Source organism: Cottoperca gobio, chromosome 12 (assembly GCF_900634415.1).
Source record: "Cottoperca gobio chromosome 12, fCotGob3.1, whole genome shotgun sequence".
NCBI lineage: Eukaryota > Metazoa > Chordata > Actinopteri > Perciformes > Bovichtidae > Cottoperca > Cottoperca gobio.
In genome coordinates, this window is record NC_041366.1 from 20,564,977 (window position 1) to 20,579,180 (window position 14,204).

Sequence of the window (14,204 nt, forward strand, 5' to 3'; positions counted from 1 at the left end):
GATACCGGAATTTGGATGTTTCAATTTTCAAAATAAGAGTTTTAAAACTGTTTCTTTAAGAAAGCACAAATTACAAATTAATCTTAGTTTGCGTGTCATATGATTATATATGGAAATGTAAGGTTGTGCTGAAAAATACAAAATATTGCAATATTATGTAAAAACACAGGTGATTTGGTTGTGACTCCATCAAGCACAGATAATGCGGCAATAAAATAAGCGAAGCTGCAGTGAAGATATGACGAATGTGGACACAGTTACACATCAGAAGCTTGGCTGCAAACACACAAAGTGTTAAAGCACCATGTTGTCACCAAATATAGTATACAAAAAAAAGGTCTAACCAGGTTTACTATATTTTGGCACATGTACTACTATTTTATAAAATAGGTCAAATTCCTTGTATGTGTATACTACACACTAAACCCATCATTTTAAACTTGCTTACTTACTTTAACTGCAACACCTGTAACTTTCTTTCTTTTTTTTTACCAACTTTCACTCATTGCTTTAGCTAAGCTTTGTTGCTTACTGTATTTCATATTGTTGATTTCATAGGGGTTTTATTACCGGTGCATATTGTATGTTTTGTTGCTGTGAAAATCACCGTTAAATAAAATGTATTATTATTATTATTATTTGTATTATAATATTATTATATATTATTATTAGTATTGTTCTTCTTCTTCTCATTATTATTATTATTATTATTATTAATAGTATTATTATTATTATTATTATTATTATTATTATTATTATTATTATTATTATTATTATTATTATTATTGTTAACTAAGCCAATAAAGCTGATTCTGACGTTGACATTTGTGTAAAGGGGTCAATAGTTTATTTTGAAAATACTGACCGGATGTCCCTTCTCTAATTGTGTCCGTCTTGACACCGGTACCTAGTGGCTCACTGAGTCCTCTCTAGCAGAGAACAGAGTATCGCCCCGGCGGACAGTTGCGGTAGCCTTCTGGCGCGGATATTTTTATTTTTCTGGATTTACACCCCACAGATAAATTCCGGGATGCCTTCAAATGTACAAGGTAATAAATAAAATAAAACCGCGGACTGCTTTGTGTGTTTTCTCAGGTATTATGTCTGCAGCTAGCTAAAGCGTTGAGTCTTTACAATAGAGCATCGGCAGGCCGACCCCGGTTACCGATAAAAAGCTAAATCGCAATTAACTTGCTATTAAAATAACGTGATTTTCTTTTTACAGGAGGGAAAGCCTTTGGACTGTTAAAGGAGCAGCAAAGGTCAAAATTGGACGAAATAAACAAGGTATGCATGTTCTCTTTATCTGCCAACAGTGTCGTGTGTAACGGCACCTCAGGGGGATTTGAATTCAAGTAGCACACATACACTTGACTTGGCATTGGCCTTGTTTTTGAACGTGCAGCCTCACAACGAATCAAGACAGTTAGATGTGTCTCAGTAGTGCTGTGAGTAATGAGGCCCCTGAACGCCACACACGTTTCTATTGGAGTTGACCATAGCGATGCTGCTGATGCGTGTTATTGATTCCCCCCTGCAGTCTCGTGGCACTTGTTGAATGGCTGTCACATTTCCCTTCTCACCCGATCATATCGATCGGTTGGTCCCCGGCATTTGAAGCGTGTTGTGTGGCTCCTCTGCCTGGTGTTTCGACGGGAAACAGGTGTCTGAAGGAGCCCTTTGTCTCACATCAGGCCTTCGTCAGATAACTCTGCTGTACTCCCCTCAGATTAACTAGATGTCTGTATAATCTCTCCTTTACTTTGGCTGTCATCGGCTCTCGCATGCAAACCAGGTCGCGGCAAGAGGGCAGCCCGGAGCTGCTGTCACATTTCTGCACAAACAATCAGCTCCTTCATAGAGATGTGCAGTTGTGTGTATCATCATCTGTTCAGTAGAGACTGCTGTATCCTAAACTAGGTTTAAAACGAACAGTTGCATTGGGATTACATGTTTTATACACTCTCATCCATGGCCGGATTATGAGACAATGGGCCCCAGCAGCTCTCCCATATAGGAGCAAGACACGCATCATTTGTGCTTGTTTTTGTCTGTGGTTGTTTTTGAGTTTCTTTGTGATCATTGTGTGTCTGTTTGTGGTTGTTTTGAGTCTCTTTGCAGCTATTTTGCATTTCCTTGGTCTCTTTGTAGCATTTTTGTTTCTTTGTGGTCGTTGTGAGTCTGTTCCTGGTTCCTGGATGGATATTCATGTATGTAAATCTCATCCGATACATAACAGATTAGTAGATTAACAGGTATTTAACGTGTCCAGTTTCTCCAAGACTAACTGTGATGGACATTTCTAGACCACCATTTTCTTATGTCATCTTGTAACATGTATTTTAAATGACCAGCGCGTTGGGACACGGCCACTGAGAGTGAGCGTGGGGGTTGCAGTAGTGATTCAGCACCGATGCGTCCGCGTCCCTGATAAACATCCAGTTGTGGTGTTTATCCTCGTCACCCTTAGTTACAAGATTGACGGACACATAGAGGTCAACGCAGACACACAACCTCGCTCTCCGTCTCCCTTCTCTCCGTGTACATTGAAGCTGACTCCCACATGGCAGATTGCATCATTATAATTTAATTAGCCCTTCAGGCTCGTGCCTTTTTACACCCTCGTGAGGTGTTCCACTTAACGAGCGAAGTGATAACTAATGACAACGCAGAGGACAGACGAGTGGAGGCTCTCATTTCTTTAATCTTTGAATCTCAAAATGGGCTGAAAATCTGGTTTTTAAAGGGTTTCAGTGAAACTCTTCTTGAGTTTGTTCACCCCTCCTCTTCCTCCTTCTCAGGAATACCTGGAAGACCAGAAGTACAGGGATGAAGAGGACCTGGCGGAGAAGTTGGAAGGTCTCAAAAGTAAGTAAATCCCGTCGTTTCAGTTTCTGCAACTATGTGGTCGTCTCTGTGGGGGTGTGTTCCCTTTCCTTGGCTTTTGTCTTCGCCTCAGTATTTGTTTGTTTGTCACACGCACACGCACACACACACACACACACACACACACACACACACACACACACACACACACACACACACACACGAGTCTTCAGCATTTTGTTTTTCTCTGTGGGAAAGAGACTGCTGAGATTTCTAAGAGCTTTGCAAGGCCAAGTCCTCAGAGGCGGTGCAGGAATGTGCTGGGGCGTTCCTCTGCTTATTGTTACAGTATTCAGAACTATGCTGAGTAAACTCGCAGCTCCTGGGAATAAAAACAAATCGATGCTCTGAACTAAATTGCACAATCTGCCAGAGATCTCCTCCCCGTTACACATGTATGCTCTGTGTGTGCGTGTCGCTCTCCGACGACGTGAGTTTAATATCTGACCGAACACCATCGGGCAGAAACACGCTCCAGTGTCCTACTTACGATCCAGGCTTGCTGGAGGAATTAGAGCAATGATATATAAACGGAAAGAGGATCCGACGCCTTCTTTCTATCTTTCCCTTTCTGTTTCCAAACAATCGAAACATCAATTATATTTATTATTACTTGTCAGGATGTTTTTCACTAAAACAACCAATAAAAAACTCTTTTATATATTTATATTCTTATAAACTTCTTCTTCTAGCTGCGTAATCCCACTTGATAAAAACCCTAGATGACATCAGTGTAGTGGTTTATTAACACGTGCAAAAAGATGCAAACTAGAAGTAAATGACGCGTAAAGTTTTGAGTGAGAGAGCCGCTACAAGTTTAATATTTACTTATAGTTTATATATATATATAATAATATAATAAAAGACCATTTCAGTCACATTGTTTCCTTCCATGTGTTGTATTTGTTTAGTTTTAGTCGTGGTGTAGCTCACAGTTTCTAAACATTAGCAGATTATAATGACGTTGTAGAATGAAGCTTTTATCTGGAGGATCTTTGTTGATCTGTCGGCAGCAGGGGAAGTTTTTACAGCGGGAAAGTGTCAATCAAAGTTAAATCACAGACCTCTTTTTATGAACGTCGAAGAGAAGAAGAAAAAGAAACAAACATAAGTTGCATTTTTATCACATCTGTTGCTGAAGGAATGTCGGTCAGAAGGAAACACGACGGACAGTCGAGCCGTTTTCTGTGGCTGCAGATGATCAACAGGCTGCTCTACGACAAGTGGCCCACTCAAGAAGTGTGTGTGTGTGTGTGTCTGTGTGTGCGTGTCTCTGTGTCTCTGTGTGTGTGTGTGTGTGTGTGTGTGTATCTGTATGTGTGTGTGTCTCTGTGTCTCTGTGTCTCTCTGTGTGTGTATATGTGTATGTGTGTGTGTCTCTGTGTGTGTGTCTCTGTGTCTGTGTGTGTGTGTCTCTGTGTCTGTGTGTGTGTGTGTCTGTGTGTGTGTGTGTGTGTGTGTGTGTGTGTGTGTCTGTGTGTGTGTGTGGAGGCCCCCTTCTCAGAGTTTACGAACAGGGTTAGCATTGTCCTGTCCCACTCCCCTTGGGTTCACACAGTTAACACAGTCCCCTCTCTTACCCCCCCCCCCCCCCCCCCCCCCCCAAACACACACACAGAGCGTCCAGTGTGGGACAGAAATAAATGTAATTTGACTAAAGTGATGTTCTGGACAAAAGAGAAGAGTGTAATTCAGGAAGAAGCGGGAAAATGTTAATAATGTTTATATTTAATAACGCTGCCCAAAGGCTGCTGACCGGAGAATCACTCTTCTTCTTGTGTGTCACTGTTGTGCACGGACTAACGCAGATAACAGCCCGGTGTAAACTTTCACTTCTTGTCTTTAAATGAGCAAATCACAAAACTGACTGGTGGAAACAGCGGGCGGATTAGACGAGGGAATGGCACATTAAAATCCCAGTTGACTCCTAACAGGAAACAAAACGTTATTATTTAAGTTGGACAGTTAAACATTATAACAGCTCTACTTATTCAAGTGGACGTTCTTTAACTACCTTGCTGAAACCGGAAACTAAGTGGTTATACGATAGTTCAGAAGTGTTTGACAAACATCAGCTGTTCCTGCATGTTGTCAGTCGAGAAGGACCAGATTAATCTTAATCCCAGTTTCACATTTCCCGCCTCAACTCTTTGTTTTCCTTCCTGATCGCTGTGTTTGAACTTTAACTTCCCGACCCTCTCGCTTTAATCTGTCTCAGATGTCAACCCCACTCAGCTGCCCTGTGCCTGCCTTCCACTGACACACACACACACACACACACACACACACACACACACACACACACACACACACACACACACACACACACACCTGTCATTATCAGCTGTTTGTGTCTGTCCTTCTAGACAGTGAGATCTCTGGACGGTGTTAACACTTTTGCTGACATGTGTGATGCCAGCTGGTGATTTGTGTTTGTCATAATGTTGCTGCAGGGGTTGTGGTGTGTGAGCAGTTGGTAATAATCTCTGTGTGTGTGTGTGTGTGTGTGTGTGTGTGTTTGTTTTGCAGATAAATATGCTGAGTTTGACCTGAATGACCAAGGAGAGATTGGTGAGTAATAGTAGCACTGAAACACCAACTGCCCCTCAGCTGACCCATGTGCAGCGTCGACATGAGGGAGCAGTAATTAATACTGTGTGTGTGTGTGTGTGTGTGTGTGTGTGTGTGTGTTGTCTGAGCGGTGTGAGCACATGGCATGAACAGGCTCATGTGTCATGTTTTGTGTCCCGTAGGTAAAGTGAGACAACACAGTGTGAAAGGTCTTCATGAGCAGATGTGAGGAGAACTGTAGTGTCGGAGTCACATGTTGTGTCCCCGATGTCATGTGTTGTTGTTAGCCACGTTAGCGGCTAACAACAACACATGGCAATGTCAGTTGCTCGGTCCACCACAATCTGAAACTTCTCAACAACTACTGAATGGATTGGCTTGAAATTCGGGACAGCTGCTGTCCACAAGCTCTCTTAACCTTTCTTTAGTCTAATAAACAAAAGTTAACTTAAGTTAATTATATTGTTATAAAGTTAATAAAAAAGGAAGCCTGGTGGACAAAGAGTTATCTTTAATTTATATTTTCAAGCTTACATTGCTCACATTAATGCTTTACATACATAAAATTAAGAATGTGCAATATCCTGCGGTTTCCTTACAGTGCCACTTCTGTGATAAACACAGATTTACACTTTGATAAACATGTAAAGTGTACTGAACTGTGCCTTCTCTCAGATCTGATGGGTCTGAAGCGGACGATGGAGAAGATGGGGGTGCCCAAGACCCACTTGGAGTTGAAAAAGATGATCGTTGAGGTGACGGGCGGCAGCAGCAACACCATCAACTACAGGGACTTTGTCAAGATGATGCTGGGCAAACGTTCAGCTGTGCTCAAACTGTAAGTGAACGTCTGTGCATGTGTGTGTAGTTGAGGCTTCAAATATTTTATTTTATTGAATACTTTCACACAGAACGGCAACATTACGGGGCGAAAAAGCAACGTCGTTTGTGCAGTGACGGCGAGGGTTAAGAGTTGCTCCTGTACTTACGAGCGTTATGAACCCCGACGCAGTAAACTCACCTTTGACGCATCCAGTGGACGCACCCTATATTTCCCCTTGATGACGCCACTTTGCGAACAACAAATCCATGTTGAAATCGGCAGGAGGAAAACTAGTTAGCGTTAGCTGTTAGCCGTTAGCAGCCGGTGGAGCGAGGTTATTATAACGTGTTCAAAAGTTGTCTTGTAAAACGTAGTTTTTGGCGAGAAAGTTGAATAAATGCAGTTTTCACAGCAAGCGTGTGTGTGTGTGTGTGTGTGTGTGTGTGTGTGTGTGTGTGTGTGTGTGTGTGTGTGTGTGTGTGTGTGTGTGTGTGTGTGTTCACATGTCTGAGAGGGAGGATATGAATCATGTGCCGTGTCAGCCAATGGTTTCATCCCGCTGCAGGGGGTTCTGGGATGACCAGTGATGATGTCACTACCCACGTGCTGCATTAGTCGTAATCTCCATGGCAACAAAACCCATCAACGTAGCCTATCCATAGTCAACCCATCCTTATCCTCAGCTGGGATCATGTGCTTAGGTAACTGATTATAGGCGGATTAACCAACGACAGTCCGGGGAAACGAGCTGATATTTTTAACCACCAGCCCCTAAATGTGGTGGCCAAAGTGCAGTTCTGGTGGCCCACAGGTAAACTTATGTAAAATAAACTCAAACACAGCTTTCTTTGACTTGAAGTAATGATCCGGGCGGATAAGAGGACTTTTCCTGCTCTTCTAAAACGGGTTAGTGTAGCCAGTGTTAGCCTTTTTAAAGCGGCCTTGCAGTGACTCACACTGAAGGAGAACGAGTGTATTGGCTGCAGCATGTAAGCAATGCTGGACTAATCTAGACTGGACTAATCTAGACTGGAGCCTTTAGTAGACAAATCCTCATAATCCCAAAATCACCAAGCAGAGAAAATGCAGAACTTTTCCTCCTTTGCCCTTAACTATTTTTCAAAAGTGTCAAAAGTGTAATCCCCAGCTGCTGTTTGTAAATGCTTCATCCCCTCGAGGCCTCTCGTATTCCAGAAAAAGCTCATTTTGACATAGTAGAAGTTAAAAGATTGATAAAGTTACTCCATGAATCTCGAAGGGACAGTTCAACCCCAAAATCCAAAAATGCATATTTTCTTCCTCCTTATAAATCGCTGCTCTGAGCAGTTTCATGTCGGAACTATTTTCTTTCTACCAAACAACACCCGCCAAACGTATCACGGTGCAGAAGGACGTGTGCATGAGGAGATGCATTCCTTCTGCGTAGTGATACGGGAGAAAGAAAATAGTCCCTCCATGAAACCGATCACAACAAGGTCTTTTGAATTCTCTTAAGTAACCGGCTCGTGATGCCCGGAAAGAGACAACCGTGTTTCCCCCGAGGTTTACTGCTTTGGAGGGGTGCGCGTGCGCGGCGCGGGGAGAGGGGGAGTGCGTGCGTGGCGCGGGGAGAGGGGGAGCGTGTTTTCTATTTAGTTCTCCCCTCTCCTTTCTTCCGCTCTGTGTGTGTGTGTGTGTGTGTGTGTGTGTGTGTGTGTGTGTGTGTGTGTGTGTGTGTGTGTGTGTGTGTGTGTGTGTGTGTGTGTGTGTGTGTGTGTGTGTGTGTTGCGCCCTGCCAAGACAATGGGTAGAGGAAACACTGGACGATGAGTTTTTTTAATGTAGTTTTTTGGCGAGTTTTCTAAGAAAGGAAAGCTACAAAGAGTGTTTTACTGTTCCAGCAGTGCTCTCCTCTCTGATAAGTGCAAAGGTCTACAACGCCTCGCTTGTGTGCTGCTGTTTGTGTCTCGAGAGAGTCCAGAGGGGAGGGAGAGGTTGAGGGTACAATCAGCTCGAGAAGAGTTATTCAAGGCATTTGGCACGACAACAATTGATGTAGTTACAATCGGAGGAAAATGATTGAGGTCAGGCTCCACAATGTGGGTCCAGTTTGTGAAAGCTCATTGCATAAAGTCGCTGTTAGTGCAACACACACATCTACAAGCGGCTGGTTGATGGATCATATATTTGACTCTGTAGTTGACTGTCAGCGGGGATCCGACCCCCCGCAGCTGTGTGTGGCAGATACCAGTTGTGTGAAGACAACAGGGAGCGAGAGTGTTTGCCACAGAGACGGGCGGGACTTTGACTTGCCGAGTGCCCGTTTCGGCGTCGGGATCATTGCTCCTTATGAGCTTAGTGGAGCTTTGCAGAGTTTTTCCAAAAAAGGAAAGTAAAGACAGGCATTGGCTCTGAATAGCTCCTGTCAGATCACTCGCTGTGTGTACAGTCCACGTCCCCCTCGCTCCCTCCGACTGCTCAGCCAGCTCTCAGTGTGTGTCCGCAGCTGATTATCCTCGCTCGCACATCCTGCGTGGATTGTTTCTACGCCTCTTGTTCACCTCCTTCTACCACCTTCTGTCTTCCTGATTTATATTCCTCTCCCCGTCTCCCCGTCTCCCCGTCTCTATCGTGGTCGTGATCTTGTTCCTGCTTTTCTTTCTCATCTGATGTTGATTTATATTGTTGTGGGTTCTGAACTGTTCAAAGATGAACTGCTTTGTTTTATTAAAACACAAAACACGTACAACAGCAACATGATCACAATAACATAAAACAAGATTACTTACATTATGAGTTTATTAACTATAGATATAAATAATAATATAACTAATCAGCCGTTATATAATAATCAATTACGATATTTGATTTGGATTCAAAAGTCCAGTGTGTTTATTTATATTTTTGCTATTTCATGATCTCTCTCTCTCTCTCTCTCTCTCTTCTTCTAGCTGTCTCTCTCTCTTCTGTCTCTCTACTCTCTATATTAGATATATATGAGCTAGCGCTCATTCTATCTTGTCTGTGGAATATCAGGTTATATCTCTATGATCTCTCTCTATATCTTAGTATATGTTCTCTCTCTCTCTCTCTCTCTTTATCTTATTCTATATCATCCTCTCTCTTCTCTCTCTCTTTTGTATGCTCCCCTATACTATTATCTACTATCTGTCTCTCTGTCTCTCTCTCTACTATTAGTCTATTTCTCTCTCTCTCTCTCTCTCTCTCTCTATCTCTCTCTCTCTCTATACTTTCTCTCTCTCTCTCTCTCTGGCTGTGTCCCTCTATCTCTATTATCTTCTATCTCTCTCTATCTTCTCTCTCTCTTCTCTTCTTCTTCATATCTCTCTCTCGTCTACATTTGTTATCTATATTCTCTCATGTCATCTCTCTCTTGCCTCTCTCCCTCTCTTATCTCTCTCTCTCTCTCTCCCCTTTTTTCTATCTCTCTCTCTCTCTATCTCTCTCTCTCTCTATCTCCTCTCTCTCTCCTCTCTCTCTCTTATCTCCCTTCTCTCTCCATCTGTTCCTCTCTCTCTGTCTCTCTCTCCATCTCCCCCCCCCTCCTTCTCCTCTCCCCTACAGAGTCTTGATCTTTTGAGGACAAAGCCAATGGCTCGACCTGCAAACCAGACGGACCCCCTCCAAAGCGGGACATTTCCAGCCTGCCTTAACTGCAGACGTGAGGCTGCGGACGGCTGGAGAGGCAGCGGGACCGTCGGTGGTTGCGTGAAGTCGTTCACATGTGGAGTGTTGTGTTAGTGTGGGACCATCAGGATGTTGCTCTGTGATATACGGTGTGTGTGTGAGGTGTTTGTGACCCACAGCTCACTAAATGATGTTTTTTCCCCTTCTAGTAACAATGTAGCATCTGTAGTTGTAAATCTGCTTTGTAGTGTTTCATGGATATATTTTAAGGGAAGATTCCAGATTCTCCAGAGGTTTAGTTTTTAGGATGCTTTTGGAGAAGCACATTTTTGCACTGTCCTCAGCGGTCTGGGATGGACTCCTGCAGGCTAATCTCTTTAGATCAGGTGCCAGAGATTACAGGCCCAGCCCATTTCCTCTGGGTCAAAGTCATCAGCCCGTGGAGCCCGAATACTGATCTGGCATCAGTAAGTAGGTTATCATGGCCACCTCATGAGATCTGAAAAACATTTTTTGTAGATGACTGTACTGCGTTTTTAACATTCACTCACTAGTTTGGAGAACACTAAGAGATCATGTTGACCATGGGACTTTCAGTTTCAGTATGCGGCTTGAAGAACAGCAAACCTGACTCCGATTTCTTTTAGATCTGTAAAGCTTTAAGCACACGTTCATTTTGGAAGGAGTGTGATTTACAGACACACAAGCTTAACACATGTACATAATATACGACAACACAGTACAATCATATTCTTTCCAAGTGCCTCAACATGCAGATTCTGCACAGCTTAAAACACAGATTGAAGAAATAAAAAGGATGGAGTGCACAGTTCAAGCTTAGCTTACGCATTCCAGGAAACGGTGAAATAATGTTATTTGGTGAGATAGTTTTGATGATGTTTGTTGAATTCTATTGATATGGTGTTTCCACGACACTCCGAGTGAGTGAACTTCACCCGTGTTGGTTTTTTTTTTAAATGTAGTCGTTTCCCTTTTCTTACCGTGATTTTATTTTTTTAAAGCCCTAGCAAGTTTGTTGAGTGTTTCAGTTGCCCCTATACTTGTCTTGCGATGCACATGTTCTTAGTTTCTCTTTGTCTTGAATCATTGTTCCCCCCCCCCCCCCCACACACACTCCTCTGTGTAGAACTGGGTTCATTCTCTTGTGAACTCTGTAACTTGTGCCTCAGTGTTCCTGTAACTCGCACTACTTACTGTGAATTCGGTACTTTTAGTATCTAAACGTGTTTAAAACTATGATGTCCTTTTTGTTTCCATCTGTTAATGTCCAGATGCACGTTGTGTGCAGACACCAAAGGAGTTAAAATTCTTACACTGGCCTGTTAACCTTTGAAATGTTTATTGTTGTCGTGGAGAAGTTTCAAACTGTTGACTCGTTTTGAATTTGGGTGAAAAATGACACGTGTAACACGTTTAATTGGCCGTTAATAGAGTTTTAATTGTGCTTAAATACTGTTTTTATTTCACTAGTAAACACCGGTGTACAAAACACATTTCCACTCTTGTGTTTATAGATGACGTTCTACTTTGAGAGGGAGATTTGTGTTCATGCATACTGTTCCCCTCGTCTTATATGTGAAAGGTGAGTGACCTCGGCTTGCAGTCATAACGATTCAGCTGTCCATTAAGTGCATCAGTGCAGGTAAACGTGCGTGTGCATTACCAATTGGGAAAATCTGGATCTGAGTTTTGCACGAGGATCATCTCCCAGTTCACAGGCAGAGATGAACAGTGTGTGAATCTTTTGTGTCTCGTGCTTTCATTCCATATGTTCTCCTCATTAACTTCCCACGTGGCTTCATGTACGTGCAGCTGTATGCATAATACACATTCTTGAGCAATAAAATGTTTTCATGAAAAAAGAAAATAGCTGCAACTGCAAACAGTCATTTGTTTGGTTTAGTTTCATGATGTGTACGTTACAGGCCGCTCATGACAATAGGAGAGCAGGTGCTTGGGTGTGGCGTAGTGCTAAGTAAGCAATGCTTTAATAAGTGCACAGGCAGATCCGGTAGGATTATAATAAGCACCTCTGTCATTAAAATGACATGCTATGAACTGCCTGGAGCTTACGTAGGCACAGTGGAGGAAATAACCGTTGGACACAGCTGGGATTCTCGTGTAAGGAGAAACAAAACTAATCCAGCTCATGGTGGTGACCCCGAGCCTGGGGCCGATGTTCGCTACTTCAGTCACATTTATTTTTGCACCTTTTTGGTTGTATTTCATCTACTTTTCCAGATCTCAAACGTAAGTTGCGTGTCGGGACGGTTTGAATAATGTAGCGTATGTTCTGCAGTAGTGCTTCATTCAGATCATTTCACTTCCCTCTCACTCAAAGACATGTTTTATTTCTCTTGCATGCTGAGTCAATTCTTCAAAGGGTGTATCATTCTGTATTGATGGTAATTAATGGGGCATGGCTGACATGGAAACTGAATGCATCTCTGCAGTGCATCCCAGGACTTCCTCCTCCTCCTCCTCCTCCTCCTCCTCCTCCTCAGTATCTGCTGCAGAGACACACTGCCCTCTGCAGGCGGCTCAGAGTCCGGACGTGAGTGAAACTAATGTCTGGAGATAAATGGACTCGTGAAAAAAATGCGAAACCGCATTATCTCCATTAATAGAACAAATTGAATAATAAAGATTAAATCCTTAATAGACTGGTGGTGATAAAGTCCATTAAGATCCTCAGCAGCAGACAACTACAATACAATTATTTATAAATATATATATAATATATAAAAGTACACGCAGTAGCAGATGTAAGGTATAAGTTAGGCTCATTAGTAAACCCCAGATAATACTGAGCCTTTGGAAAGTGTTATAACCCTAATAAAGTCATCTCAGAATTAGATTTAATTGTATTACAAGCTGAAGGTACGGAGTTGGAAAGCAGGGTGTATTTAGGAGCCAGTGAGGACATAATGAAAGACGCTATTCAGTTGCATTATGGGAAATGTAGGATCCAGCGAGTGTGTTTTTCCATTAAAATACAGATTGATTGCTGATGTACTGAACCAGCAGAGCGTGACATGCAGAACCCGAGCAACACGTTGACTCATGTATATACCTTTATTTGTACGTTTCAAAGGAAATTACACATTAACACTTTTTACAGAAAGTTGTAAATAAGCATTGCTTAATTTTGAAGAGATGTTGAAAAAAATAATCTCACTCCTTTTCACATTTAGCCCTAATGTTTCCTCTAAACCCAATATGATCATGTAATCATCACATACTCACGACTTAATTAATCAAATTGTCCGGCTACTTTAGTATATTATGAGTGGACGTGTCCTCTTTCTGGATAAGATGCCACACATTTAACCTTTGACCTACTTGCAACAAAAATAAAGAACCTGTAGGAAGATATGAAGCAGAGCCTATGTATTCATTACATAAACACACCTTGGATTCACTGGCATGGAGCTGCACTGCAGAAAGAGTTTGTTTTAATCCCAACTTGAATGTTTTCCTAAACCTAACAAAGTACGTGTGTTGCCTAAACCCTAAGGAGACTTCTGCCTGAAGGCAAACTTCTCCCACGTGCACACAAGCTCAATTTACAAATTCCACCTGCAATACTGACAAGTCACCACTAGATGTCCCCACTGAGAAGACTTCACATCTGCAGGTTTCTATTAAAGCTGTGAAGAAATAGAAACACATGTATTATGTACAGACATTTATTGGCCCTCACTTCTCAAATTCCCTCCTCATAATCTTTTTAATCAGAAACAGAACTTAACAAACATGCACTCTGTTGTATTGTTATGTTAAATAGCTTCTTGTGTCCTAAAATGGGGAAGTATAAAACGGTTAATCTAATCAGTATTCTTTAATCAGAAAACATATAGAGAAAGCCCAGCACACACACACACACACACACACACACACACACACACACACACACACACACACACACACACACACACACACACACACACACACACACACACACACAATACACTGAGTGTCATTGACAAGGACTTTTGGTACTATGTTAATTCCTACCAGACGTCTCTGGGGAGTCATGGTAACTTTTCAGCAGCCCACTCTTTCTTTAATAATCGCTCACTGACAGAGTGAAACCTGTATTTGTTCAGTCTGTCCTGTACGTTAGTAAAAACTAAAGACTGTGGCAGTTATTGACGATATCCCTTGAAGTGCAGTATGATGTGCTTCCTTGTTCTTTGGGATGCTTTGAGGGTCGTCCATCTCTGTCACTGAGCAGTTCTTCACGTCCTGACGAGCTCATTGTTATTCACAACGT

At 42.4% G+C, this 14,204-nt stretch overlaps 1 protein-coding gene across 2 annotated transcripts in view; it reads left to right on the top strand.

Annotated features, from left to right (window-relative positions):
* The first annotated feature begins 904 nt into the window (after positions 1–904).
* Positions 905–14,204, top strand: part of aif1l (allograft inflammatory factor 1-like) — a 30,435-nt gene continuing 17,135 nt past the window's right edge. Inside the window, exons 1-6 of one of the 2 annotated variants that reach the window (XR_003833170.1) lie at positions 905–1,049; positions 1,226–1,287; positions 2,802–2,868; positions 5,416–5,457; positions 6,133–6,295; positions 9,845–10,069. Coding sequence is in view for 1 of the 2 variants with exons in the window: in XM_029444274.1 (XP_029300134.1) it covers positions 1,031–1,049; positions 1,226–1,287; positions 2,802–2,868; positions 5,416–5,457; positions 6,133–6,295; positions 9,845–9,860 (369 nt within the window). In the remaining variant the exon portion in view is untranslated. Of the gene's footprint in view, positions 1,050–1,225; positions 1,288–2,801; positions 2,869–5,415; positions 5,458–6,132; positions 6,296–9,844; positions 11,796–14,204 lie in introns of those variants that run through there. The other variant, XM_029444274.1, reaches the window with a different exon arrangement.